General features: G+C 56.9%; 2 protein-coding genes across 8 annotated transcripts; one reads left to right on the forward strand and one right to left on the reverse strand.

The window, feature by feature from the left end:
- On the reverse strand, positions 1-14,722 carry LOC105490955 (CDC like kinase 3). 3 transcript variants are annotated; one of them, XM_011756974.3, is made up of 13 exons: positions 14,279-14,722; positions 10,753-10,904; positions 9,879-10,095; positions 7,888-7,984; positions 7,544-7,610; positions 5,064-5,180; positions 4,114-4,280; positions 2,674-2,768; positions 2,452-2,581; positions 2,077-2,159; positions 1,442-1,521; positions 1,102-1,192; positions 1-412 (listed from the first exon to the last, which is right to left on the reverse strand). In XM_011756974.3, the coding sequence occupies exons 1-13, from the start codon at positions 14,720-14,722 to the stop codon at positions 236-238; spliced, it is 1,917 nt and encodes a 638-aa protein (XP_011755276.2). In that variant the 3' UTR covers positions 1-235. The 3 variants fall into 3 exon arrangements, with proteins under 3 accessions (XP_011755276.2, XP_070957103.1, XP_070957104.1); XM_071101002.1 differs by having other exon boundaries at positions 2,452-2,599; positions 14,279-14,543; XM_071101003.1 differs by lacking the exon at positions 14,279-14,722 and adding an exon at positions 14,228-14,261 and having other exon boundaries at positions 2,452-2,599.
- On the forward strand, positions 14,627-27,612 carry LOC105490956 (uncharacterized). 5 transcript variants are annotated; one of them, XM_071101006.1, is made up of 7 exons: positions 15,476-16,506; positions 16,707-18,734; positions 19,697-19,811; positions 19,883-19,981; positions 20,353-20,514; positions 21,719-21,908; positions 22,290-27,612. In XM_071101006.1, exons 2-5 carry the CDS (start codon positions 18,701-18,703, stop codon positions 20,501-20,503), a joined length of 399 nt encoding a protein of 132 aa, XP_070957107.1. In that variant the 5' UTR covers positions 15,476-16,506; positions 16,707-18,700; the 3' UTR covers positions 20,504-20,514; positions 21,719-21,908; positions 22,290-27,612. The 5 variants fall into 5 exon arrangements, 2 of the variants coding, with proteins under 2 accessions (XP_070957107.1, XP_070957108.1); XM_071101007.1 differs by lacking the exon at positions 20,353-20,514 and having other exon boundaries at positions 16,707-16,739; positions 18,540-18,734; positions 19,386-19,811; XR_011626361.1 differs by lacking the exons at positions 15,476-16,506; positions 20,353-20,514 and adding an exon at positions 14,627-14,760 and having other exon boundaries at positions 18,540-18,734; positions 19,386-19,811.

Raw genomic sequence — 27,612 nt, forward strand, 5'->3', positions numbered from 1 at the left:
TTACAAACAGTAAGAAACACTTTATTATAACTTTACAACATATAAATAGCTTGGGTCAAATCTGTGCTTTCTGGCAGCTGGGCACCAAGTCTGCTCCCCTGCAGGCTCCTGCCTTCCTTCACATTGCACTGTTCATTGGGTGGCTCTGGCCTGGGGCCTGGTGGTCGAGGCTGGAGTCAAGGGGCTGGGTGGCCCAGTCCCACCCTCCATCTCCTCATGCCGTGGCCTGCGCCTGTCATCTGCTTGGGTTGCGGCTGGTGTGGAAGGACCGCTCCTCAGGGGTCAGGCCAGCAAAGAAGGGGTGCAGCAGGGCCTCGGCCAGTGTGATGCGCTGGGCAGGGTCAAATTCTAACATCCTCCTCATCAGGTCAAACAGCTGCACGTGCTCCAGGGAGTCTTGGAGCATATAACTCTGCTCAGGGACACAAGGTGCCTCAGTGTGACGGCAGGATCGTGGGAAGCCACAGCAGGTCCCCTTGCCTCTGGGACGCCTTGCTGGACTGGATCGAGGAGGCAGTGTTGCCTCCTTGGAGGACTCTACTTCCGCCCTCCTGGACAATGAGCAGCTCCTTTCCTTTCATGCCTGTGTTTAACGTTTGCTCGGAACTTGCCAGGCTACTAGATGTCTTGCTGGATTGATGCCTCTGCCCCCACATGCAAAGTCCTGACAAGTGGGTAGAGATCACCTCTGCGAAATTCACTTGCCCGAGCACCAAATGCAGTTGACACAGACCAAATGCAGTTGGCTTCCTGGCCATGTCTAGGTCTTCCCTCCCCCTCACCTCAGTCCTGCCTAGTCCTTCCCAAAATTTCGCGGAGAGAGAGGGACAGGAAGCAGCAGGGTTTCTGACATCTGGCTCTTCCGGTGTTCCCCAATTACATTCATAGCCACCCTATGGGGAAGGGGTAGGGCCAAGGGCCCCTCTGGGACAGTATGCAAGAAGCCCCACTGCCAGCATCCAGCAGTCTTGGGTGCCGCCTCCCATAGAGCTGGATCGAGGAGGCAGCCTTTAGTGGCCTGGCCTGTCTCTGCTGTATGTCTGCCCAGTGCCTGGGGTCTCTCCTTGGCATGAGTTGAGCTGGGGGTAGCCAGAAACTGACCTTCAGAGGTTTGCAGTTCTCCTTCACATACCGGCCATCAGAGCTGTTCTCATCCCAAACTAGGCCCCCTTTGTAGAAATATTTCTGCTTCCTGAAAATTAAGGGGGTGGAGTCAAGTGTGGGAATAGAAAGGGGACAAGCCTCTGGTGGGAGGTGGGGAAGAGCAGCTCCCAAGACAGCAGCAGAACCAGGGCAACAGGTTTGCAGGGGCACACAGGGAAGGTTTTTGGGACCCATGGACTGTCCAACAAAGACTCACCACATCCAGTACCCTGCTGACCCACAGCCAAGAAGAGAAAGGCCCCTATACCAACCCTGAGGGGGCTACTGGGGTCCTTACCTGGTACGGTGGATCATGTGTGATGGGATGGGCCCTAGGATCTTCTCCATCATCACCAGATGCTCTCGGTTTTCGTGGGTCTGTGGAAGATTAGGGACAGTGCAAGGGGGTCAGTCCTAGCTCTGGCCCCTTCAAGGAGAATAAGGAACAAGAAAGATGGGCAAGTGCCCTCACTGCCCCCGCAGATGCAAACCTACCAATGAAGCGGCAGCCCCAGCTTCTCCTGCCAGCCTGTGCTCAGGCTCAGGCTCCTCAGCCCTTGTGGGTGGAGGTAGACTGGGCTGTGGCTGCATTTCCCTCTGGTTAGCTCTTCGCTCCCTGCCCAGAACATGCCCTGTCCCAGCCCATCCTGATGCCTTTATTCATCTGTGCCTTTTATCTAGAAGGTCAGGTCACCTCCTGCCCATCCTCCATCCTCGACGGCCTAGCATAAGACTCCTCTGAGTGTTCTAGCTCCCCTGACTTGTGCACTCCCTTTAGCATCTACATCCTTAAGACTCTGAATCTCACATGATGACTAATGGGAGGAGGAAGACACCCGTCTTCTCATCCAGGTGGGGCTTCCCACCCCAGTGGCCTGCAGCCTATCACAGTAGCAGTGCTCAGGGTAGGGGAGCGATGTGGGGTGGCTGTACCTGGAAGAGTGTGAAGCCCCGGTAGTACTCAAAGAGAATGCAGCCAATGCTCCAGACGTCACAGGGCTGTGCCCAGCCCAGCTCTGAAAGCCAAGATGGGGAGAGGCTGTGAGATCTGGCCCTATGCTTCCAGCCTGGAGGTCACAGGGCAGCCACCACACTGGCTGGCAGGACTCTTGCCCAAATCCCATTACAAGGCCCTCTCAGTAAGGCTGACAGATAAAACCAGGTCACCTGTGTCTCATGACACTGGCCTCTTGGTCTGAGAAACTCTGCCTGCCCTGGGTGGCAGAGACTGCCAGGCATGCCACTGCCTCTGTTTATACCCTCCCAACAGTCCAGTGTGACGAGGTCACAGGCCATACAGTCACTCACCAAGGATCACCTCAGGTGGGCGATAGTGACGGGTGGCCACAATGGTTGTGTGATGCTCATGGTCAAAGGTGGCACTGCCAAAGTCAGCCACTCGGATGCTGGTGTTCTTCACTGACTTCTCCTCACAGCTCTGAAAAGCAAGGCAGGCCTGCCAGGTCAGGAGTCCACACCAGTGGGTAACCCACCCCTGGAGCAGGGCCTCACCCTTACCCCCACCAATACCTTGTGTTCATTGTAGAGGGTTTCAAACTCAGAATTCACAAACAGGATGTTCTCTGGCTTCAAGTCTGTATGGGTCAGCTGATTCTCATGCAGAACTAAGGGAGCAGGGAAAGAAGGGGAAGTAGGCAAATGAGAAGCTGGCTCTCCTGCCAGCGCTAGGCCAGACCCCTCCTCCAATGCCAGCAACTGCCAGAGCTCCTCACACCCCCACCTCAGCAGGGAGCTGGACTGCAGCCTGCCTCTGTGCTGGCCTCTCAAGAGTCTGTACTTGAGGCCTTGGAGGGTTCTGATACTTTAGCAGGGGGGTGGGAAAGAAATTTGCCATTTGAAAAACCTCTCTCCACCTCTCCTCTGCAGAGACCAGGCCTCCTCACCTGTCTCTCACCAAAGCTACAGCAACAGCCTTGAGTTGGTTCCCTCTTCCCCGCACCAGCTACATAATTTGCAGGGCCCTTTGCAAAATGAAAATGCAGGTCCCCTGTTCAAGTTACTAAGAATCAAGCACAGGGTCCTGTGTGACTGAGTGCATAGGTTGCATACCCAGGAAGCCAGCCCCGCCTCTCATCGCTAGTCATGAGCAGGGAAGCCTTTCCCGTCCAGCCCCTTCTGACAGTGGCTTCCTGCTTGTAGTCACTTTTCAGCTCAAGGCTCCCATCTGGCACTCAAGACCCTCACAACTGTGTGGCCCACGACTCCCCAATGATAGCCTATTCCACTGGAGCCAATTCTCAGCCCGTAACAGGCTCCAGGCCTCACCAAGCTGTTCCCCTTGCTTGGAAACCTTGTCCCTGTCCCATCTTGCAAATTCTGTGGGAGGAGGAAGACACCCGTCTTCTCATCCATGTGGGGCTTCCCACCCCAGTGGCCTGCAGCCTATCACGAAGTAGCAGTGCTCAGGGTAGGGGAGCGATGCAGGGTTACCTTGAGCTATTCTATATTCTAGCTCAAGGTCTACCAACTTCACCAAGGAGCCTTTCTGTACTGCTGCAACCACTGCAAATCCTACAGTGCTGAGCCCTGGCACCACCAAATGCTTTTCAAGGCTGGCAGGGAGATGACAAGTCAGGGTTGCACAGAGGGTCTCCATGTGGGCAGGACCTGTGGCCCTGTCAGGTCAGGCTTCTACCTTTTTACCCCATGCATGAAGCAGGGAGGTGGGGTTGGTGGTTAGGCCAATTCTGGAGCAGTTCTTTTCTGTTTTCTTCCTGAGTGCCTGGGGGTAGAGAGGCTGGTCCGGCGGTCCTTGGAGGGAGCCCTAACCTTTCCAACCTCACACTGAGATTCCCACCTGAAGACAGGCCTTTCCGCCAAAGGGGATCTGGTGTCCCTCAGGCCCAGGAGAATGGTTAGTAATGTGCTGGAATGAATGGGGACAAGTAACCAGATGACTTGGCTGTAGGCATGTGGCTGCCCATGCTTCTTTTGAGGGTGGACACTTACATCTAAGGGCGTGGCAGAGCTGGTAGGCCATGTGCCGGACATGTGGTAGGGGGTAAGGCTGGAAGTTATTCTCCTTCAGGAACTCAAAGGTGTTCTTGCCCAGGAGCTCAAAGGCGATGCACATGTGACCATGGAAGTTGAACCAGTCAGACATCAAGACGCACAGGCTGGAGGAGGAGGATGGGCAGGGCTCAGGCTGTGTGCTGGGGGCCTGCCTCACCCCCTCTCTCAGATGAAGACAGTTCCCAACTCTCTCCTAGGCCACCGGGTCACACACCAGAACGCAGATACACACAATGCAAGAGAACCACAGCAAGAGCACTTCTCCCCACCAGCCATCATCCAATCCCCAGATGAGCTCTGGGCAAGGATTAAGCTTCCTGCAGTGGGTAGGGGAGATGTCCAGAGTTCTGGTCCAAGCCCTCCAAGCTTCCCTACTTATGATGTGGGAGAAGCCCTGCCTCAGAGTTGCTGAGGGAGACATGGAAAGTGCTAGTGCACTCTGCAGGACTGGTGCTGCTTTTCTCGACCTGCCCACTCTGCTGAGCTTCGTGAGGGTGTGCTGGATTCACCTATCTGCCCAGGCTCAGCACAATGTGTGAAGGAGAGTGCTCAGTGTGTTTGCCACAGAAAGGCCCTCCTTTGGGTATCTCCTACTATGTGAAAGCCCCAAACGGCTTCATGTTTTTATCTTGTCTTACGCCAAACATAACCCAGTGAGCTCCCCAATTCACAAATGCAGGCCTCGGAGGCCTGCCTTGGGCCACAGAGCCAGCTGAGGTGGAGCCTGGACTGCAGTCTAAAGGCTTCCAGCAAGACCTTTGCCACACTCCCCTGGCTCTGAGTGTGGGGAGAAGGCACAGTGCAGACGGGTGAAGGGACACTACTAAGCCCCTGGGGGTCCAGCAGCCCCACTGAAGGCTTCCCTCCCACTCCTTGCAGACACTCACAACTTGTTTTCTTTGTCCTTCTCCTTGATTTTTTTGAGCACGTTGATTTCTAGCCGGGCAGCCTCCCGGTACTTGCCCACATTGCGGATGATCTTCAGGGCAACCTGAGACTTCCCTCTGGTACCCGGGAAGGAAACAGAGGTTCTCATCAGCAGCTGCCCAGTCCTTCCCCCACCCACCACCCCAATCCAGCAACTCCCAACAAACACTGCTCCAGGAGCAGCCTGCACTGAAGAAAGCAGATACTGGATGCCCAGCCTGCCCCATGCAACACCAGACCTTTGCCCACCCAACAGCAAGCTCCCTGACATCTGTGAGTTAATGCTCTTGGCATCCATGCCAGCCTTAGGCTTTTATGTTCTCGGCCACTGCCAGCTCCCAAAGGAGTGTGGGAGAGTAGAGGCCAATCCTGCTTACCCAGCGCCAGCCCAAGAGCTCACATAGTGACCTAACCTATAGGCCAGGCAGCCCCAACCCTGGCCAGGCTATCCCACCCAGAGCCCTCCTGCAGCACCTCTTGACCTTCCTGAGCTTGTCTGCAAGTCTGAGCCAACAGGGATGGGGGTGCCAGGATCGAGTAAAGATCTGGCAAGAGGTAGGGGTACCAGCAAGGGTACCTCTCACTGTGGGGTCCAGGGCCACTCCTTTTACCGCCGCACCTACCTGCCACAGCGTTTATCAGTGACCACAAAATGCCAGGAACCCTTCTTAAGTGTCCAGAGAAGATTTTAACAGTCCCTGCTCTGTGCTTCCCACCCCCAACCCCACCCCAGGAGGCCATCTGCAGGGAGCCAGCAGAGAAGGAAACCTGCTGAGGTCTGGCTGCCAGGCCCTGTCAGGAAAGGACCGCTAGAATTCAGATGTCCAGTGGGGGAACTTGAGTGAGACAGCCCTAGCCTGGAAGGGCATGTCTGAGGCCTCAGGGAGGCTGACGGTGGTGCCTAAGGCTCACAGGCCCAGGGTAAAGGGATCTTCTAGAGAATCCCCTGCTTTTCTTTCCCTATCCTATTTTCCCAGATTCTCAGGGGAAAGGTCATGCACTCCGGCCTCCTCCTGAAACAGGGTCCCTCCGTGGCATCCCAGTCCTCAGCACAGGGAGCTCATCACTTCCAAGGCAGCCCTGCCAGAGTTGCATGGCTCTTACAATAAGACCCTGCCTTTCACTGAGCTGAATTCTGCCTCCGCATGATAACCCCCACTGGCCCTGGCTCCCTTTGAGTCCTTTGAGTGAAAGTAAAGGTTCCCCGGACCCTCCACCTGCCCCCTAGTAACTCCAGAGGCTCATTTTCCCTCCAGCTCCTCAGAGAGGAGCAGCCCAGACCGCCTACTTGAGTCTGCCATGTCTCCACCTGGCCATGGTATAGTTGTGCATGTCCCTCCACCCACTGGTCCCAACCCTAACCTCTTGGGCCGCACTGAGTCATACAGGCATTTGCATGGAAACTTGGAGCAAATGGAAACTTCCTCTCAGTCTACCTTGTGGACACAGGGAAGGCTGGATGCCTGGGTCTGAATGACCTGAGTACCCCATTTAATGTAGGAGCACTACAGCGCAGTGGTGGCCAACTCTGCCGTTAACTGGAGTATGATGCAGGCAAACCCTGAGTATGTTTATTCATCTCTGCAACAGCGAGGGCCACATACGGGTGGCACGCGGCTCCAATGAGGACACGAGCACTTTGTAGGTGAAGTGCCAAACCAACTAGAGCGCCTACAGCAGGGAGGCAACTGACTCCCTGGAGGTGGCCTCCCCAACCCAGACCTATATGAGAGGAAGCAAATGTTCTAGTCTTGTGGAATGGTGAAGGAACAAAACTACTGCACTGTTGGGCTTGGGAGAGAGTGAGGTGCAGCATGACACACATAGGTATACCCCACTCTCCTGGGCACACTCAGCAGAGACCGCACACTACCCTAGCCACACTGAAGAAGGCAGCGGCCTGCTTGGTGAGAAAGCCCAGGGTCATGTTTCTCTCGACTAAGATCTGCACAGCCTCAAAGGCAGACCCTCAGGGGATGGGACTTATGCCCTTAGGGCTGGGCTTGGTGGTACTCCTAGCCCCTCGCCAGGCCAAGAACCTAAAAGTTATCACAGCTCCAAGCCATAGGGGAGCTATAAAGGCAGCTCCAAGCCATAGGGGAGCTATAGAGGCAGCTCCAAGCCATAGGGGAGCTGGGGCCTTGGCCTTGTTCTGATATCCACCACTACAGTCCTGGAGAAGTAGAGAGATTAGAACAGAACCTTTCACTGAGCAACAATTCTTGGGCAGTGTTGCCACATACCTGCAGGACCCAAGAATTTCTCCCTTATTACAGGGGATCAGCAAAACCCCAACATGGACAGGTCAGAACCCTACCTTGATGCCACCCTTCAAAAAGAAAAAAGTTAAGCTCTGATAGCTGCCACCCTCAAGAACTCAGGCCAGCTCTTCCCAGGAAGATCACATCCAGAGCCAGCTGTACTGCCCCAGCTCGCTCACCTGGCATGGTCCAAGCACTCCACCACCTTGCCAAAGGTGCCTTCACCCAGGTTCCCCACAATCTCATCTAGGAGAGAAAAGAAATTGGGCATGAGAATCTGGAGGACAGGGAGTTGGCAGCTCCTGCAAGTTCACAGCATTCAAATTCTCAAAAACAAAAAAGGTTTCTCTCTCACTGCTACACTCTTTAAAATGGAAGTTGCTAGTGTCTGTGTCATTCAGGCAATTACTGGTGGCCCCGCTAAGGCACCACGCGCACTAGAGGCCCCTCCAGGCAGGAGAGGTCTCGTCTAACAAGGGGGGTAGAAAGTAGAGAGGTAAAGTTTTACGAAAGGTGGCTGTACATCGCTCTTGGAGCCAATCGCCGATCCGGCACACCAGGTGACCCTCCTTGTCATCTTCCACACTCCGGCTGCTGCGCTTACTGCTCTGTTGGCTTCTCTGCATGCACCGCCCCCCGAAACGCCATCCGACCAATCGCATGGTAGGCGGTTCCGATTGACAGATTGAGGTGTCAGTCAAAGGCAGAGGTGGAGACGGTGAGGAGCCGGTGGGTTGGTTGGTTGGATTTTCCAGATCCCAGCATTTCATAAGGCACACAGCATATATAACGATAGGGATATTGCAAGGGACACGTCAAGACACAAACTGACTTCAAAAACAGAAAAGTAAAAACAGCTACAGGTATGTAAAGAAAACTCGGACATTATCTCTAAGAGGAGCGCCACAAACGCTCAGGAAGACGACCTGCCTCTGCTGCTGAGGGCCACGCTGTGAGGAGAGCCATCGCCCCGACTCCCTCCTCCTCCTCCTCCGAGTCTCTCCCTCCCAGGCCCTCCCATGTGGCTTTGGCCAGAGCGGAAGATGCAGTGAGAACGGTGGCGCAAGAAGGCAGCTGGCCCCGCCTGGGTCCAACCATCCAGACTGGTCAGCGGCTGCTCCGGCTTCAGCTGCAGAATGCCCAGCCTGTCCTTGCCTGCCTCTGTTCGCCCACGCAGACTTGCACATGCCTGACAGCTGCCACTCAGAGCCAAGCTGCTACCTGCCTCCAGACGGCATCCTTGGCCAGACTTCACCATCACTACCAGAAACAGCCTTCCGTCAGCAGCCCTCCTGCCACCAGCCTCAAGCAGGAAAGCAGCCTTGGATCCTCTGGGCCAGTCAACTGCAAGGCTTCCTACCACAATGGCCCACACAGGCCCCATGCCAGCTCCTGCCCTGGCCTTGGCACCTGTGCTGCTCACAATCTAGGCCCATCCCAAGCCTCACGACGATCGATAAGAGGGCACCAAACACAGAAGCAGAGCCAGACCTGCACTGCCATCCTGTGGCAGCATGTGGCAGTGTGCAAAGAGGCCAAAGGGCCATGCTGCAATCGCCTGCACAGTCAACCCTCAACCTGTGGCCACTCAAAGAAGTCACAGAAAGAGCTGGGCAGAGAAGACGCCTGGCCTCTCCACCGCTCCTCAGGGGCCTCAAGGCCGGCAGGGGGGAGGCAGGGAAGAGGGATGGGGGAGAAGAGAAGACCGCACGTAACCTCGGAAATACACAACTGGCTTTCCTTCCCCAGGGAACTGAGCGCAGTGAGGGCTCCAGAGACCTTACAACCCTCCGTGCTAGGAATACTGGCCAGGCCCCGCTCTGGGCATGTGGCCTGCAACTGGACAAGGCCTGGGGCAGCAACCTTTCCACCATTTCTTCACATGCTCCATCACACAGGCACCTGCCCCTCCTCACCGCAACTGCCCCTCGTAAAGAGGCTCGGCTGGAGAGGGCCTGGCTGGAGATTAGAAGGGAAGTTCCCAGTCTGAGCTGGCTGACAGGCAAATCCTCCCGTCCTGTGAGGCACTCCAGACTGGGGGCCTTTGGGAAGGGGTATGCAGATGAGACGCAGAGGTGGATGCAGTCCACATCAGAGCACTCAGTTACACGAGGAGGCAGTCTCTGGGTGGGAAGGACCAAGCCATATAGCTGCAGACCACCATACCAGCCACTCTACTAGGATCCTTAAGAAGTGTCCTAAGAAGTGTCCCCAGCCACTTGCACCACGTGGTCTGTGTCTAGAGCACTGTGTAGACATAGACAGGCCAGAGGCCAGCCAGCATCGGAGCCAGAGTTCCTATAGTTGCCACTGGAAGGGGCCAAAAGACACAGGGGTCAGGACCCTGTGATCAGCCCTGCACCTGGACCAGACAACACATACACACACACATGCACGCACACCAGTGCACGTGCACAGGGCTGGCAGTACTCACCCGGACCAGCCAGCCTGAGAGAAGGCTAGGAAGAGATGAGGCCTTTAAGCCCCAGCCAGCACACTCTGGCTACCACTCACCGAGGAGGCGCTGCTACAAGACCTGGTGCGGCGTTTGTGGCAGTGGTGGGCGTGCTTGCGGGTCCGGTATGGCCCCCTCTCCCGCGATCGCCGACGATGACGAGAACGTGAAGATCCATAGTAGTCCTCTCCAAAGGATGGGCTCCGCTCTTCACACCGGTATGTATCGCTGTCACGGCGCTCCCGGTACCTCCTCTGGTAGGGCAGGCGGTCATGGCTGCCAAAAGGGGGATGGGGATGCTGGTCAGCTGGGTCCTTGCTGTTAGCAGGCAAGAGACCTGTGGTAGGGCCACTGTAAAGGGCTGAAGGGGGACAGCCTGTGCTAAAAGCATCCAGAATGGTGAGAAATGGCTGAGAGGGGAGGGTGCAAAGGTACTAAGCCTGCCCTCCAGAGCCCTGTCCAACAGCAGCATCCTCCAGCCATAGGAGGAGGGGTACAGGGGAAGGGGAGTATGGTAGAGGGCCTCCAAGGGTTCTACACCCTCCAGAGTTCCCTGTGGCCTGCTGCAACTCTTAAGTTTGGCCTGGGGGCTGAGATAGGCCCAGGGAACAACCTTTCCAGGGGTGAGGTTATGTTCCTAATCCTCACCGAGGAAGGCTTAGGAGGTTAAGCAGGAAAGTTGCCAGCCTAGAAAATGGGGGAATGTGTAGGGAGAAAAGGCACTCCAAAACAGAGAAAGACTGGGCGAGAAGGAAGGCAGCTACTGCTGAGGCCAAGGCATGCAGGTGAGGTTAGTGGAGGAGCCCAAACAGGACAGGGCAGGGATCCAAGGACAGCTGGGCGGGGATGGAGTCATCTCAAGGAGTCTGGAGTTGCCACAGCTGAGCCCAGCTGACAGAAGGAGCCTTTCCCTCCTATCTAGTTTCCTCTCACCTTCTGGACCGAGATCTCCGTGGGGGAGGCTCCCTTCGGGACGGGTATCGCAGTCTCCCTTCATGTTCCCGACTGTAGGACCTCCTCCTCTTCCATCGGTAGCTCAGGTACGGGTCTGGTTCAGGGGAGCGGTATCGCTTACAGTGATGCATCTAGACCACGAGGAACAGAAAGCCCTGCTAAATACACAGCCAGCCACCTCCAGCCATGGGGCTGCCTGGGGCTTCCCGGTTGCTCCTGAAGAGGCCCATTGTTCTGTTTGGAGGTGGCCCCTCCCAGAGGTTTATGAAGCAAGAAGAACTCTGAGGTCACACTGGTCAAACAGCAGACAATGGGAAACAACCTTCTCTGCCAGTGAACAAACAGCTGCCTCCCAGCAGAGCATCACTGGCCTGGTGGCCTGAGTGCTCAGGGAACTGGGTGAGCCAGGGCCAGGGACTGAGGCAGGAACCCTGGGACGGTGAACACTACCGCAGGGAGATCAAAGGCAGGAGAAAGGGGAGCCTCCTGCACTCCATTCCCTCCCTCCTGGGGAGTCCCGTGAAGTGAATGCTCTATAAAGCCAGAGGCCAGGTAAAGGGCTGTTGGCATGGAGCCAACACACGGGAGGCGAGGGCTCAAAGACCTCAAGTTTGAGAAGCTGAACGCTGTCTGGCTGAGGCCCTGAACTGGACCCCATTCAAGGAAGTAAGGACCACAAGTGAGCATGAGGAGCCACAACAGAGACGAGAAGAGCAGCCCTTGGAGAAAGAGGCATACAGGCCTCAGGAACATTCCATAGCCCTCCTGAGGGTCTACCCAAGGAGACGTGGACCCAGGGGGTCTGTCCAGCCCCTGCTGGCTCATCCTGGGTCTCAGCACTGGGTAGGATGCCAAGGTCCTCAGAGTATCCAACTTTCTTGCCAGAGGCCCATTTAGTACCCTTTTACACCACCACAGTGCCCTGCCAGGTGCCTTGCCTTTATCCTACAGTACCATTACTGTCCCTTCTTCTAGCTCTCCGGCTCTAGTATCCTACCCTACGCCTATCTCAGAATAGCCAGAGGATTAGTCGTCTGGCAGGTAAAAGAGCCTTGCCTCACTATCCCTGTTCAATGAGGACTTATATCCACCACATGAAATTGCCAGGCTGGATCCGCCACCAGCGGAGAAAGCTGGCTATGTGAGGCCAGCAACCTGCTCCACCCATACATGAACCCGACTGCCTCCATGGAGCCAGTCTTCTTCCCAACACTCACACTTGGCCACAGCCAACCTCCAGTCATGGTCAGTCCTGAGCTTGCCTGGCCAAGCACATTTTGTACAAACCCACTGAGGCTGCCCCATCTCATCAGCAGGGTCCGTCAAGAGAAGATCAGCATAGAACAGCTCCCCATGCATGAGCAGGACAGTGAGGCCTATGTGACCACACCCCTGGGAGCCTCTCCATGTCCCTAAGAAAGCCCTCCATCTCCCCACTAACATGTCTTCCCCCATTTACCTGGGAAGTCTTTGGAGATAAACATTTTGTAAAATCACCTCCCCAGAAGCTTAGATTTGTTGTTTTGGTAATCAGTTGACTAATGTTTCACTGTTTTCCTGCAATTACTCTGGGTCAGGTGCCCAAGTTATGGAATGAAAGCAGTAACTCACATCCCACTAATTGACCCAGAAGATGCTCCACTGGCCAGGGCACATATCATGCCATAAGGCAAGTATGATCCTGCCCATCCTCACTGGGCAGACAAACACCAGAACTGGAGGACATGGTCACGGTCACACCAGGTCAAAGACTCCCTCCTGGGACCTAGAAGATTCTTATGTCCATACATATTCACATCAATGGAGAGCACAATTTCAGAGTCTTATAGATGTCCATCTGATTCATGGCATGCTACTTCTAGCTGTGTGCCTTTGAACAAATTATTACACTACTCTGACCATCAGCTTCCTCTTGCATCAAGGGAATAGTAATCTCTTACAAGGTTCTATGAGGATAAAATATGTCTGTCCTGTAAGTGAAAGGCCTAGCACAGCTTTGTGCCCACAGAGGTACTAGTGGCAGCTTTTCATGAATCATTTAAAAGTTCCAGGTAACACTTCAGGGGTGTGTTAAATGCCTTACAGACATTTTATAAGTCCCTTCCAAGGAAACTGGGAGGAGAGAGCTCTGGCAGAAAACTCTAAACTAAATCCTAGTGCTGTCACATACCAGCTTCATGACCTTAGACAAGGCACTCTAGGCCTTGGTTAGCACGCCTGGAAAACGGAGATAACATTTCCCAGCCTGGCAAAAGAGCTGAGAAGTATGAGAGTTATAAGGTACCGCACACAAAGCAGTAATAAAGAGTATCCTTCCTTTAACACATTCTAGGCAAGTAAAATATTGGAAATAGCAGATATCATCCTCCCAGCCAGGGCTCTAGGGCCTATTTCTCAATTATTTCTGATTCTCTAAAACCTCAGCAAACAGCTTGTTTAAAAAGCAGCTAAAGGCCACAATTATGCTTTGGGAAGCTCTGCTCTGCACAATAAGGAAAATGGTGATGTGAAGGAAACCAAGCCAGGGATGTCAACTTTGAGTACAGGCCTTGTCGGCTTCTCATTTGCTGTTTCTGGCCAGAGAACTGGGCTGACTAGAAGTGCAGCCAGCCAGGTCAGCGGCTGCCCTCCCAGATTCCAGCCACCCCAGCACCCATGGTTATTTTTGGCTGGCACTGCCCTACCACTGCAACCTCAAACCTGCCACCTAGCAAGCCTCCACCACCAACGGGTGAAACGCTTCTTCTTTTCAAGGACATCAAGGAGGGAAGCTGGAAGGCCGCCAACTCCGCCTCTGCTGGGGGCCTGGTTCAGGCAATTTCCACCCCAGCTCCACATCAGGGCACCCACACCCGGAACTAAAGCTAGAGACTCCCAGCAGGACGGAGGAGCAGCCAGGGGATTTGTACTGTCAGCTTGGCCTAGCCCATCCCCCGGGCTGGAGCGGCTCCATCACCACAACAAAACACACAAGGGGGCCTGCGCTATAGTTCGCGTCCCTTCCTGCCGCGCCAGGTCCCAGGGGTCTCAGAGTCCCCTCTCCTGTAACCGCCACCAGTGGCGCCGAGGGGAAACCCGGGGGCAGAGGCAAAGCCGAACTGGGCCAGAATCAAACTCCAGGCCGCCAAGGGAGGAGTCGTCTGTGGACCAAGTCTGAAGCCAGGGGTAGGGGAGGTGTCTGAAGGGTCTCTGGCTATTCCACGTCGGACCCGACCCCATTCCGCGGGCAGGCACAAAGCCTAAACTGGACTCTTGAGCGGCCCCAGAGACCGTTCAGGCTCCGCCTTCAACACCGCGGAATCGAGGTCAGGGTCCGCAGTGACCGCCCTCCGGAGCAGAAGCAGCGGGTCAGGGGTGAGAGGTCGAGGCTGCGGCCCGAGGTGGGCCGAAGAGGAGAAAGAAAGGGAGTAAGCCGAGACCGAATGGCACCAGCGCGCCTGCCCCGCCGACTCACCCCCGGCCGCCGCCACCGCTGTCGCCGCCGCGGGCCCCAGCCCACACTTACCGTCTCCCAGGCTCCGGCTGCAGCTAGGCCCCACTCCCCGCTCCGAGCGCTTCTTCCGCTTCCGGCTGCGACCTCCGCCCGTGGCGGCCCCGCCCCCTCGCGTGACGCAGGCGTCGCGAGCCCCGGCTCGACCCGGCTCGGAGGCCTGGCCGCTCTAGCCCCCGACTCGAAGGCTCCGGGACACCAGCCCTCTCCGCTCCGGTGGGCGCCGCGGCCTCGGAGACTAGTTCCGGGAGGGTCGAGGGGACGGGCCCGGCCCGGCCCGCCTCCCGCCGTGTCGCGGCGCACGTAGGTTCCCCGACCTGACAGGTGCGCGGCCCGGGCCGGCTGGGCTCTCAGAGCCGAGACGTGGGGCCCCGACCCGGCCGCGGGGCTGGGCCCGCTCCGTCGCCCCGACCCCGCGTGGTCCGCCAACTCCCTTCTGCGCGCGGAGAGGACGGGCATTGTTCTCGGGGCCCCGGAGAGCGCGAGAGCGGCCTGAGGTCTGTGCGCTGGGGCTCGGGAAGGCGGACGCGACTCCGCTTGCGCGAAACGAGCGAACGACACATTGTCTTGGTGTGTGCGGGTTTTTCGAAAGCCGTGGTGGGGCTCCCAGCTAGCCAGTGCGTGCGGGGCAGTTGCTGGGAAGACACCCTAGTGCTACTCTGGCGGGGCCTGTCGGCGGGGCCGGGGTCTGGCGGGGAGGAGATCCCCTCTCCTTGAGCCCCCTCCGGTGGAGCAGCTTCCTGCCAGCCTGCGTGGCCTCTCCGTTAAGACTCCCCCGCCAGACAAAACCCCCGCCAGCCGCATCTCCGGGCCACTGGACAGCCCCGTTTGGCAGAGGCCTCGAGCGTGAGGTCACCAAAATCCCTGACACCTACTGTCCCGCGCCAGGTCGGGCAGGATTACGAGGCCCTACTTTGCAGATGAGAAAACTGAGGTGGGGCTCTTTTGAGAGACCTCACTGTGAGCGTGCGCGTCCCTCCCGGTCTGGAGTGGCGTCCCCGGCCTCGCGAGCGTCGTGCAGCAGAGCGACAGGGCGTGGCGCCTAATTGTCCCCACGCCACGCGAGGGCTAGAAACCCTCAGTCGGGGCGGACCATCCCTCCAGGCACCGCCCCCTCTTCGGGACCGCTCCGCGGGGGCGCCAAGGGTTTCCCCACCACCGTGGGGCTCCCCACCGGCCGGCCAGCCGCTGCCCAGCCCATACCCACTCCCCCGCGGGGCTGGGCCCGCCCCTGACGCGGGACGCTGTCGCAGGGGGGCCCCCCTTCCAAGCTGCGACTGTGCTTCAAGTCCTTCGCCAGCGGCTCTCCCTGAAACGGGGGATCTCACAGCATGATTTGTAGGGGTGTTTAGTATCCCCCAAATCTCTGCCAGCTCCACCACGGCTACCGGAAGTAAACAATAGACGCTAATTCAAAACTAGGTCCCCTTCCAAAAAATTACAAAAATTAGCCGGACTTGGTGGCGCGTGCCTGTAGTTCCAGCCCCTTGCAGCGGACTGAAGCAGGAGGATCGCTTGATCTCAGGGGGTTGAGATTGCAATGAGCTGTGATCACACCACCGCACTCCAGCCTGGGCGACAGAGCGAGACCCTGTCTCAAAAAACAATTAAAAAATCTGCCAGGCACGGTTGTTCACGCCTGTAATCCCAGTACTTTGGGAGGCTGAAGTGGATGGATCACCTGAGGTCAGGAGTTCGAGACCAGCCCGGCCAACATGGCGAAACCCCATTTCTGCTAAAAATACAAAAATTAGCTGGACGTGGTGGCACGCGCCTGTAGTCCCAGCTGCTGGGGAGGCTGAGGTGGGAGAATCACTTGAACCCGGGGGGCAGAGATTGCAGTGAGCCGAGATCAGGCCACTTCACTGCGGCCTGGGCAAAACAGCGAAACTCCATCTCAAAAAAGAAAGTCAGGAGCCGCTTCGGTGTACAGGGGGTGACCCAGATCAGCTGCTGAGGTCCTGCCCCATAAGGTCCTACCTCAAAAGCTGAAGATTTTGAAAAATCCCAGGCTGTCTGAGATGCCATTCCTGCCTGGTCCCCATGGCCTCAGCCACACTAGCCAGGTTCCATCCCAGGCTTTCATCAGCTCAGATGAGGTGGGAGGCCTCTGTGGTGTCTCCTCCTCCCACCACTTAGTGTTGCCTGAGTTTCCATGGCTCCAGGATACCAGCCCTGAGGAATGGATGTTCTCAGAGAAGCTCCTGTCCCCAGCCCTGCCCTGAGCTCCAGGCTCTGATGGGGTAAGTTAGTCACCTTCCTACCAAACTGCCTACCATTAAGAATCCAGGAGTCCCTGCCTCCCAGTCACGAAGCAACTCTCTTTTTCTGAGGTGGAAAAGAAGCTATCTCCCAGCTCTCTCCCTCTCCACACTTTGCAGCCTGGAGGCCATCCTGCCTGGCATTCTACCCTTAGAGTTTCATTCTTTTGTGGCTTTCACAGCTTTCAGACACTTGGAGAAAGATGTGCCCCCAGGTGAGGTTTGGGTAACTCCTCCTCTCCCATCCCCACCCCAGAAGAGGCTTGCTGCACCTCCACTGCCCCTCAGGCCCAAGCTCCTGTCTCAGTCCTCAGCCTCTGGAGGTGAGGACTGCAGCATATCTCAAGGGCACCTGGGGAGGTGCCGCTGCCCTGCATCCTCCCAAACCCCACAGCTCTTCTCACCCCTCTTGGTCTCCCTTTTGCCCCCCACCTCCACTTCCACCGAGCTTAGGGCTCAGCTCACTGCCTGCCAGGCCCAGCTGCTCTGATGCCCTCCTTGTCCTATTGTCCTTACTCTCTCCTCTGTCTGCCTCATCTGACTTTGACTTCTCTGGAGGCAGTTGATTCACCTCTGAGCCTTGGCCCCAGGGTCACCTCCCTGGAAAGCCTTCCTGGGGCTGCCCTGGCCTGCCCCCCTGCTCAGGACAATCTGGCCTGCATGTGCACTCCATTCTGTGGACCATGAGCCCCTCCCAGACCAAGCTGGGCACAGCTCAGGTTCTCACTAAGGGCAGGGGGCTGCCATGGAAAACCCGTCACTACTGACTGGCAAGACAGTGCCTAGGCACAGTGGCATTGTGGGAACTGTGCCCAGTACGGGAGGTGGGGGCAGGGCCAGTCTTCATGGTCCATCTTAGAGAAGCCTTGTGTGGCAGTGATATTTTGGAGGGGAGGCAATTTTGGAGGGGCTGCAGGAGCCTGGGCCTGGAGTAAGGGGAGAGGAGAGTCAAGCTGTCCAGTGGGGAGAAGGCCTGGTGGGCGATGGTGCCATCCTGAGTGGAGAAGGCCTGGGAATGTGAGGAGTGGGGAGGTCAGGGTGGGGGTGGTAGAGGTGCCAGGTGTACCCACTGCTTAGGTGAAGACAACGCCTGTGTACTTTCAGAGCCTGGGCAGGGTGCCTCATGCCCAGGGTTGGGAGTCGGGAGGCAGTGGACTTGGGCCCAGACCCTAGAGGTGAGGAGGGTGATGGTGAGGGGTGTAGGGATGGCAACAGTGGCAGAACAGCCCCTGTCTACCCTCTGACCTCCCTCACCAAGCTGGTGGGTGAGAGATCCGTCAGGGCCTCCATCTTACAGCTGAAGCTATGGAAGGCAGAGAGGTACCTGAGCAGTGACTTGACTTAAAGGCTCTGACACCCACATCATAGCTAAACTGTGGGGTCCCCCAAATGCTTCCCTGCCATTTCCAGACTCCCACACTGGAAGGGGGAATGGGGCTCTGGTGCAGACGGTGTTGGGTGGGAATTGCAGCTCCTCACGGGACTCCCTGCCAAACTTGGGCCTGGCTTCCCTTCAGGAGTGCCTGCTGCACCTCCCCAGACCTGCTGCTGTGAGGATAATGGGGTTTGTGTTTATTTAGCAAGTGGCCACCCCTGGCAGCACCCACAGCTCATGGAAACCACAGGGAATTGAGAACTCTTTAGTGGAGTTGAGGCTGGTGTTTAGTGAAGTTCCAATCACCAGGAGACTTTCGGGCCAGAGGATCAGGGTTGAAGGGTTTTAGTGCGTGCTCAGCCACACTGCCTCAATTCTGAGTCTGAGAAGAGGCCTCAGAGCCTGGTGCTTTGGGAAGCCAGGACTGCCCCGATCTGTCCTGCTCTCAGGGCCCACTGAGGCAGAGCCTATGGACTTGATGCCCAGCCCTGCCCGCTGTCTCCAGAGCTCCTATTTCCTTGGGGCATTGGACCATGTCTGCCCACCAAGCCCCACTGAAGGGTGCAGGTGAGCATAGGGAAGTTGGGCACGGCAGCTCCCTTGGCCCCGGGCTGAAGTCTGGCTCCGTTCTCCCTGGCAGGTGCTCCAACAGGGCCCCCGAGCAGGACTGGAGGCAGTCAGAGAAGGACCAGTGGGAGCAGCTGGCAGAAAGCAGGCGGCAGAGGGCCGAGCTGGCCAACCATCTTCGGGCAGTGCTGGAGGCCCTTTCGGAGCAAGCCCTTGTGCTGCAGAGGCGAGAGCATGAGCTGGGACTCAGCTGGTCCTAAAGCAGAAAGTGAGGCCCTGTCCTCCCCCACTCCTTCTTCCTGGGCTTTCTGTAGCTGAAAGGAGGTCCCCTGAGCTACCAAGATCTCCTTAGCAGGCTGAAAGCTCCAGAATGCGCAGAGCCGGTGTCCACATCTGGTGCCATATTCTCAGGGAGGCCTGCCGGGGTCTGGGGCACCCAGAGGAAGGGAAATGGAGTCCCCAGCAAGGCTGTGGTGTTGAACAGAGGTGTCTCTGAATGGTACCCCTGGAAGGGTGCAGGGTGTTGCCTGGGAGGCATATGCTCGGGGTGGCTAGGGACAGCGCTGGAGGTGAAGGAAGGGCCAGGGTCCCTGTGGCCCCCCAGGGAGAATCTGAGGGAGGGAGGGGCTGGTTTTAGCTCCATAGACTGAAGAGCTTCCTTAGAAGCGCAATCTCTCCAAGTGAAACAGGCGATCCCCAGAGAGGGGGAGATGACTGTGCAGGCTGAGCGTTCTTGGGAAGAATACCAGCATCCCTACCTCGTGTGAGGGAAAGGGACCGTGTGATGGCCCAGTTACCCAAGCCTTCAGTGACTCCGTGTCTTAGCTCACAGCTGGCCCTCCTGGAGCCAATGCTCCCTTACTAGGCCTGGGGGACCCTTGGGACCTAGTTGACAACCTCATGTCTGCCCGCCCTTTAGCGTGCCACAGCAGTTCTGCTGGCCTCTACCCTGAAACCGGTCAGCAGCTGGAGAGCAGCTGGAGAGGCAGTGTATCTCGGGCCCAGCTGGAGGCAGAGGATGCACAGCTGGAGCGTGTCGTGATAGATAACAGCCAAAAGCAGCCCCTCAGGGCCCCAGGGCACGGGTCCATGCTGGGCTGTCAGCTGGGCTGTTGGCTGCCAGTCCTCCTGTGTTATCAGAGGCTGCAGACACTGCCCTGCCTGGTGGGAGGCAGGGAAGCTACGCCTACCTATCCGAGGCTCTGTGCTGCCTTTGACCCTCCTACTCAGCCTCCTCCCAGCAGGTGGAGTGCTCCCTGGCCTGCCTGGAGCAGGAGAGGCACCAAAGGCAGGGATCCCAGGGACAGGCTGAGTGGAGGAGGCCAGACCAGGACATAGAAGACAAGTGAGTGGGGCTGGGCTGTGGGGGAGGGGTAAGGTGGCAGGGAACAGGCAGACAGTCCCTTCTACCCACAGGATCCTGCTGCTGCAGACAGAAGTGGAAAAGGCCCAGTGGCGTTTGGACCAGATGACCCACAGCCTCTTGGCCCAGAGCCCAGCCCGGGGACACCCCAAGTGGGTGCATGGCAGGCCGTGAGCACTGGCCCTGCCATACCTTTGACCCTGCCCTACACTTTATTCTCTGGTCCTCATTATTGGAGCATTATCTGGAGAAGGAGGGCAGCACAGGGGCTTAGTCCAGCCCAGAGAGGGATCCTCTTCCAACATTTGGGAATACCCTGGGATCATTCAGTGACTTCCCTCCTGGTTCAGATGGGAAACTGAGACCAGAGGGCAGAGGAGAGCTTGTTCAGAGTCATAACTTGAGTTGGGGCCAGGACCCTGCCACAACATGCCCTGAGGCATCAAGGGTCTGCCTAGACTACCCCAGTGTGGTCTGGAAGCTGGAAGGAGACCCCAGGATTCTGGACCAAGTGTATCCACAGGAGATGCTGGTGCCAGGCCTGCAGATCCAAGAGCAGAGCTGGGATGGAGGCAGGGCCCAGGAGCTTTGGGACCCAGACAGAGTCTCCATGCCAGCAGCTGAGACCCCTGCCCAGGCTCAGGACACAGTCCATCTGCAGGAACAGTTACTGATGCTCACTGAGGTTGGTCAAGACAGCTGGCAGGGGCAGCCCCACAGGAAAGGGAATCTGGGCATTAGCTGATCCAGGCCATGCCCATCTGTACCAGGGGGCAGAGGCAAGGGAGCCTGGGCCCCATTCCTGGGGGATTCCAATGTAGGGCGAGGGGATCTAGGGGCACAGAGGAAAGGAGAATGACAAGGAGAGACAGATTCTAGCAGCGCGTCCACACAGTGAGACTCCAGAGAGCACCATCCTCGTCCTCACATAACTGGCCCCCCTGCTAGTGTGCAGCCAGGCGCTGGTTCAGAGTCATCGCCTGGAGTGTAGAGGAGACTGCGGGCTAGGGTGGTTAGAGAGGCCTCCTGGAAGGGCTGAGACCCAGATGAAGTGGAGTTTGGGGCCTCTGAGGAGAAGAAGGGGCTGCATGGGTAAAGGCTGGAGCCCCACAACCCTGGTGGAGGCTGAGCCACAAATGGGTGGGGTAGAGGTCTCCCCAGGTGAACAAGAGACTCAGAAGAGCTGGGCCGGAGCTCCCAGCAACTGGGGCCCTGCTTGGAGCATTTGCAGCATCTGTAGGGAGAGCAGATGGTGTTGGGGGGCTGTGTGCAGGCCCTGGAGGCAGAGCGCACCTGGCTACTTCTGGAGAAGGTGGTGCTGCTAGCAGTAGTGGGTGTGGCCCCGGGCCAAGAGGCCTTGGTAGGTGGCTGCTTGGGCCCATCCTCAGACTGTCCAAGCCAGGCTGGGGTGGGTGCTCTGTTCTCACCATGGGTGAGATGGCCCTCTCAGCAGGCGGTGGGCCAGCCTCTGTCACCAGCTGGCTGAGGGGGAATGGCCCAGAGCCCTAAACCCGGAATCACTTGACCAGAGCCAGTCTTCCTTCCCCAGGTATCAGCGCTCCTGGTTTTCACATTCTGACTCTTATGGGGTGGGAAATCTTTCAGCTTCAAGAAGTCCTGTCTCGCCTACACATGGCCAAGCCCCTCCTGCTGGCCCAGGGGCAGGTGGGAGGTGGGGGTGAGATGACCTTAGCTGCTGGGTGCAAGTCAGGGTGCTGGAGAGTGGAAGTGCCCAGTACAGAGGGGTTCTGTGTGTTCAGGGAACCATGAAAGAGGCATCTCTGCCCCACTCCCTGTCCTAGCTCATAAGACATAATAATCATTGAAAGGGAGTGGGGTGGGGGTGATCTGGGGTCCATGCTATACCTGGACTGCCCCATTTCTTCCAGTACACTCCAGGTCCCGGAGGTACCAGTGCCCCTCAGGAAACAGCTAGAAGCACAAGAATCACATCCCAGGCTTCATGAGGAGATGGCTGAGTACTGGAGGACACGCTGGCACCAGGTGGCAGTTGCCCTGAAATTTAAAGAGGAAGAATTGCAGAGACTCCAGAGGCAGAGTGGGACCTGGCCTCCCCAGGTGGGCACTCTCTGTCTCTCTCCTTCTTCTCCACCCCCCACAACCCTATTCTCCCCATTGTCTTCCCCACTGCCCAGTCTTTCCCATACAAACGAACTAATCTCTTACCCCCTCGTTAGGATGCTCCCATCTTGATCCTATACTTCCTTCCCATTTTCTGGCTCTTCCTCATCATGCCTCATCATTCTCCATCCATGTGTTCAGCATGCATTTATTGAGCATCTGCTACATGCTTGGCCCTCTTCTGTGTGCAGAAGCAATGTCAAATCAGATCACTCCTTGTCCTCAACAGCTTATGGTTTGCGGGCACCCGGTAATTGAGCAAGCAATTATTTATTTATTATTGGTTGATTTATAATTGATTGATTGATTGCATCACAGTCTCTGTCACCCAGACTGAAGTGCAGTGGTGCAATCATAGCTCACTGCAGCCTCGAACTCCTGGACTCAAGCGATCCTCCTGCCTCTGGTAGCTGGGACTGCAGGCATGCATCACCTTGCCTGGCTAAGTTTGTTTTTGTTTTTGTTTGTAGAGATAGGGGGGGGTCTCACTACATTGCCCAGGCTGGTCTCGAACTCCTGACCTCAAGCAGTTCTCCCACCTTGGCCTCCCAAAGTGCTGAGACTACAGGCATGAGCCACTGTGCCTATTTTGTAAGCAATGATAATTTAATGTGCCAGATGAGGGAAGAGGCACAATGGGAGTTGGTTAAGGGGTGGCAGATAGGAGAGTCCCTCCCAGAGAAGGGGTTTCTGAGCCTCTGAACCCTCACACAGGATAGACAGGCATTTCCAGGAGGAGAGAGGGAATGAAGGGCATTTCAGCAAGAGGAAACTGCATGCGCATACACCCAGAGAGACAGGTGAGGAGTGTTGTAAATAGTCCCTGATCCAAATGAGGAGGAGAGTGGGTGCAGGGGTTACTATGGACATGGGACAGGGGCCACATCTAGGGTTTAGATGTCCCAGCTTCTGTCCATCTGACTCAACTCCAGCTTGGTGGCTGCCTTCTCCTGGTCAGCATCCGTAAGTCTCCTGGGCAAGTGTATGTATGCATGGGCAGACAGACACACAGACATGCATGCACATATACCCCCCCAAGATACATATCAGACATGTGCAGACACCCCCAGATATGCACACAGAGACACAGAGAGAGAGACAGACATTAGCCATTATGATTGCAATGAGGTGCCTGGAAGCCATAGGGAAGTAGTGTTCTAAGGACCCCAGGTGGGATCCACACACTGCCACAAGACCCCCGACCGAAGCTGATGTGCTGATTGCAGTGGAAGGAAAAGGAGATAAAGTTTAGCTGGACTTGAGCCTCAGAAAAGGCTGAGTTGGTCTAAATCAGTGTAGCTCAAACAGGTACACAGCTGTGCTCAGAGGGGGCTGTTCCTAAAATCAGAAGTGTAGTCTGCCATTTTATATTTGTACAGAAGAAAAGCTCAGGTTTTTTTTTTGTTTTTTGTCTATTTCTCAAACCAGACCCTTGAGGGTCAGAGGATATATCCTCAGGGCCTGGATGAGCTATATTCTTTGGTCAAGTCTGAGGATCTGCAATGGACGGTGTCAGTGAGAAGGTAGTGGAGTGACAGAGGGCTGGGCCCTCGGCAGATTCGTCTCCTAGCAGGAAGTGGTGCTAGGTGAGCCAGATGCACTTAGCCTGCACATGATGCATAAGCCAGTGCCAATTTGGGCCCCATGTGTAGGGCCTTCCAGCCCCTCAGAGACTGCCCAGGCCATTTCTGCTTCCTCCCTGGACCCCTAGAAGGCCAACCCAGGATTCATCTACGGGCAGGTGGGGACCCTGGGCTCTGGGCCTATCCAGTGAGGATGGCCTAAAATGCAGACCCTGGGCCCTAGGCAGGGGTCCTGTGCAGAGTGGCTGATGGACCAGACTAGCAGCACGCTTCCAGCAGGGCGAGGCTCTCAGAGATGGGGCAGCAGCTGGATAGGGTCTGGATGAAGCCATATTACATGAACGTCCGGATGGCCAGGGGGTTTGAGGGCTCGACGCCCAGTGCTCCCAGGGCCTCTGGTACGCTCCACCTCCAGTCCCATCCCCAGCCTCAAGCTCCTCCACCTGACCCTCTCTGGGTCTCTACCTCAGTCTGTCTTCAATCCCAGGATTCAGTAGTCTGCACTGTCCCCAGATTAGTGGCTAAGATTGTGGGTTTAAATCTTGGCTCCACAATATACTAGCTGTGTGACCTTGGGCAGTTACTCTGCCTCTCTGGGCCTTATCTGTAAAAGTGAAAATAACAGTTATCTTCCCTGAATGGGTGCCTAAGAGGGTGACATTTGACAAGCATGTGAAAACACATGGTATTCAGTCATGAAGCATTAGCCACTGATTGCACACTTCCTGGTGCTGCGGTGTGGCCGCTTTGAGGAGAAAGTTCTGCTCAAAATCAGGGTCCTTTTGGGGCCAGAGAGCTGCCACATGGGGCTGGATCCCACTTACCCTGTGTGAGTTTGCTAGGGCTGTGGTAATAAAGTGCTGAAGATGCTAGCTTCAACGGCAGGCATTCATCGTCTCTTGGTTCTGGAGACTGAAGTTCACGTCAGGGTGTCGGCAGGGTTGGTTCCTCCTGAGGGCTGTGAGGGAGGGTCTGTTGTAGGCCTTGCCTCCAGCTTCTGGTGCTTTGCCAGCAGTCTTTGACATTCCTCCCGGGCAAGGGATGTCTGTGTGGCATCTCCCTGTGTGTGTGCCTGTGTCCACATTTCCCCTTGGTATAGGACACTGGTCACCTTGGATGAAAGCCCAGCCTATTGACTTCATTTTAGTCTGATTACCTCTGTAACGATTCTGTCTCATTAGGAGGTACTGGGGACGTCAGTATATTTTTTTGTTGTTGCAGGGGATGCAGTTCAACCCAGAATGCCTCCAATTTGCTTCCTGCTACCTTCCTGGCTGGGTGGTTTGGTTTGGGTGTGACTTGGGACCTCAGGCTCCCAGCTGCTCCCTCTTGCTTTTCCCATCATGTAACCACAGGACCCTCACGCAGCTGCAGAGAGGCCAGACTGTGTGCTGAAGGAGCTGCCGTGAGTCTGGGTGGGCACCACCCAGTGAGCCCCCAGGCCCCTAGTCCACACGCCAGCCAGGGAGGGCAGGCCAGGGCCCAGGAGGAGATCCGCTCCCCTCTGCAGGCTGGACCTGCCCAAACCCAAGAACCAGGGTGAGGGTTTCTGCAGGCATGAGAGGATGGGGTAGCAGGGCCCCTAGATGGGAATGCAGCCTGCCCCTCCCTGGCCAGCCACAGGAGCAGGATGCAGGCTCTGGAGAGGGAGAACGACCAGATGGCTGCTGGGATCCAGAGGCGAAAGGTAGGCAGGAGCTGGCTGCTTGGGGTGGTGCGAGGTGGCCCCACCTACTGTCAGGGCCCCCAAAGAACCCCTCCTGAGGACCCTAGAGCCCTCCCCAAGCCTGAAGTCAGGGACTTGTGCAATAAAGTGGAGGCCCGGGCTGTACCACAGCCACAGCTCTTCTCATGGGGCCTCAGCTTCCTGTGTGTTTAATGGGTCCCAAGCTCCCCACCCTGGCCCTGAGTACCAGGGTGCTCAGGCCCAGGGGTGTGGGGCCTCCAGGGCTACTATGGCCCATCTGTCCATGAACAGAAAGGGCCTTGCCCTCCAGCCTGAGCTGGGTGCCTGTGGGCAGGAGCAGGACTTTGGCTGCCACTGGCACCAGAACCCTCAGCACCAGCTGCTAGGGGTGAGGGTTGGGTGCCCCCAGGTCAGGGTGGCCTGAGCCTGCCCACCCAAGGACAGGTACATAAGGATCTGGACCATCCTGGCCGGGCGCGGTGGCTCATCCCTATAATCCCAGCACTTTGGGAGGCTGAGGTGGGTGGATCACGAGGTCAAGAGACTGAGACCATCCTGGCCAACATGGTGAAACCCTGTCTCTATTAAAAATACAAAAAATTAACCAGGCGTGGTGGCAAGTGCCTGTAATCCCAGCTACTTGGGAGGCTGAGGCAGGAGAATCACTGGAACCCTGGAGACAGAGGTTGCAGTGAGCCGAGATCATGCCATTGCACTCCAGCCGGGGCAAAAGAGCAAAAACTCTCTCTCACACACACACACACACAAAGAATCTGGACAATCCTGCCAGCCTGAAGGGAGGGCAGCCACCTGCCTTCTTCCCACAGGGCAGACCCCAGCAGAGACCCCAGGCCAGGCTCCAGAGTCTGCAAAGGGAAGGTGGGTCTCACCTCACCCCTGCACCACCCAGCCCACTGTGGCTTCTCCTGGGTACTACACAGGTATTTACCTGAGTGGGCACCAGCCAAGCCCCACCCACACACCTCCGGCCCCACAGCCTGTGGGTGGAGCCACTGGGAATCCTCACTGGCTGGTCAAGCGACAGGGGTTCCACAAACACCAATGGAGATTCCAGTCCCAGCTCTGCCACAAACTGGCCAGTGGCCTTAGCCAAGCCCCTCACTGCTCTGGGGCTCAGGTTCCATCTGTACTTTGGGTGTGGTGCCTGGGGGACTCTGGAAGCTCTGACACTCAGTAATCCTATGACCCTGTTCAGTTTACTCACTGGGTCACTGTCCCTGCGTCACAGTCTCCCCAGCTCTATAGAACTGTGCCTGTGCCCCAGCTGAGTTGCCCAGTGGCCTTGGTGGAGCTAATGATGCACAGAACGGGGTGGGGGCAAGGGGACAGGGTCCTACTGTCCCTGCCACATCCCAGCATCGTTTCTGTCTCCCATACCCCAGGAGCTGTGGGACCCCAGTTCTGCCAAGGAACTGGAGTCTGCAGTGTGGACTCTACCAGAGGCCAATGGGTGAGCTCAAGGGCAGACTGGGGTGGAGCTGGGACAGCCCCCTCCAGCGGTGAGAGCTAGTTTGGGGCAGCCCTGGTTGCCTTCCCTGAGATCAGGCTGGATGGAAGTGGGACCTCCCAGGCAGAGAACTTGGCTGTGGTCTCCCATTGCCATGTGGACTGGGCCCTCTGGGACCACACTGGGCCCTTGTTTCCAAGAGCTGGAGGAGCTGAGACAGGGGCCATGTGAAGTGAAGACAGGGCCTGGGCTGGGCAGGGCAGGGGATGGTGTAGGGAGCTTGGCTTGTTGGAACCAATGAATCGGGTTGGGGGTTCTCCACTGAGCACCGAGGACTCAGCCTAGATTCATCCCAGGCCTGGAACCCCGGCTGCCCTGTCCTTGTACAACCTCAGCGTGGCCCTGAGAGGGGACTAGGCATCACTCCTTGGCAGGGTGGACTCAGCAATGGAGGTGATGAAACAAGTGCGTTGGGGAGCAAGGCTCTGCGGGCCTAGCCCTGTGCAGGGAACCTGTACGGGGACCCTGGGAAGGATGTGGAGATGGAGGGCGATGTGAGGCCTGCTCAGGGGCTCCTGGGCTAGGCAGTACTAGCCGTATGGGGAGCGCTGTGGGAATCAGGGTAAAAGAGGGAAGTGAAGGATTAGGGGTTCAGGGCAAGTGTTCTGGACTTCAGTCACCTGCACAGCTTGGAGGGGAAGGTGAGCCCTCTTGCCCCCTCCCCTGGTGCTGTTTCGTCAGCACTGCACCTGATACCGCCATGGGGGCCTCTTTGGGGCGAAGCACAATCCCTAGAAAGGCCCCTGTGAGGCTGGAGCTCTGAATCCAAGGGAGAGTAAAGTTCTTGGGGAGGCCCCAGATCAAGACATGCTGCAGCCCCACCCTCCTACATCCCAGACTTCT

Source organism: Macaca nemestrina, chromosome 7, assembly GCF_043159975.1.
Source record: "Macaca nemestrina isolate mMacNem1 chromosome 7, mMacNem.hap1, whole genome shotgun sequence".
NCBI classification, from domain to species: domain Eukaryota; kingdom Metazoa; phylum Chordata; class Mammalia; order Primates; family Cercopithecidae; genus Macaca; species Macaca nemestrina.

Coding starts and splice junctions, on each gene's coding strand:
- LOC105490955 (XM_011756974.3), bottom strand. CDS start 14,722: ATGCCCGTCCTCTCCGCGCGCAGAAGGGAGTTGGCGGACCACGCGGGG. Junction 10,905..14,278: donor CAGCCGGAGCCTGGGAGACG/GTAAGTGTGGGC, acceptor CTCGTGGTCTAG/ATGCATCACTGTAAGCGATA. Junction 1,522..2,076: donor GGGGCTTCACACTCTTCCAG/GTACAGCCACCC, acceptor AATCTTCCACAG/ACCCACGAAAACCGAGAGCA.
- LOC105490956 (XM_071101006.1), top strand. CDS start 18,701: ATGAGCTGGGACTCAGCTGGTCCTAAAGCAGAAA. Junction 18,735..19,696: donor AGCTGGTCCTAAAGCAGAAA/GTGAGGCCCTGT, acceptor CCTCCTACTCAG/CCTCCTCCCAGCAGGTGGAG. Junction 19,812..19,882: donor GACCAGGACATAGAAGACAA/GTGAGTGGGGCT, acceptor TTCTACCCACAG/GATCCTGCTGCTGCAGACAG.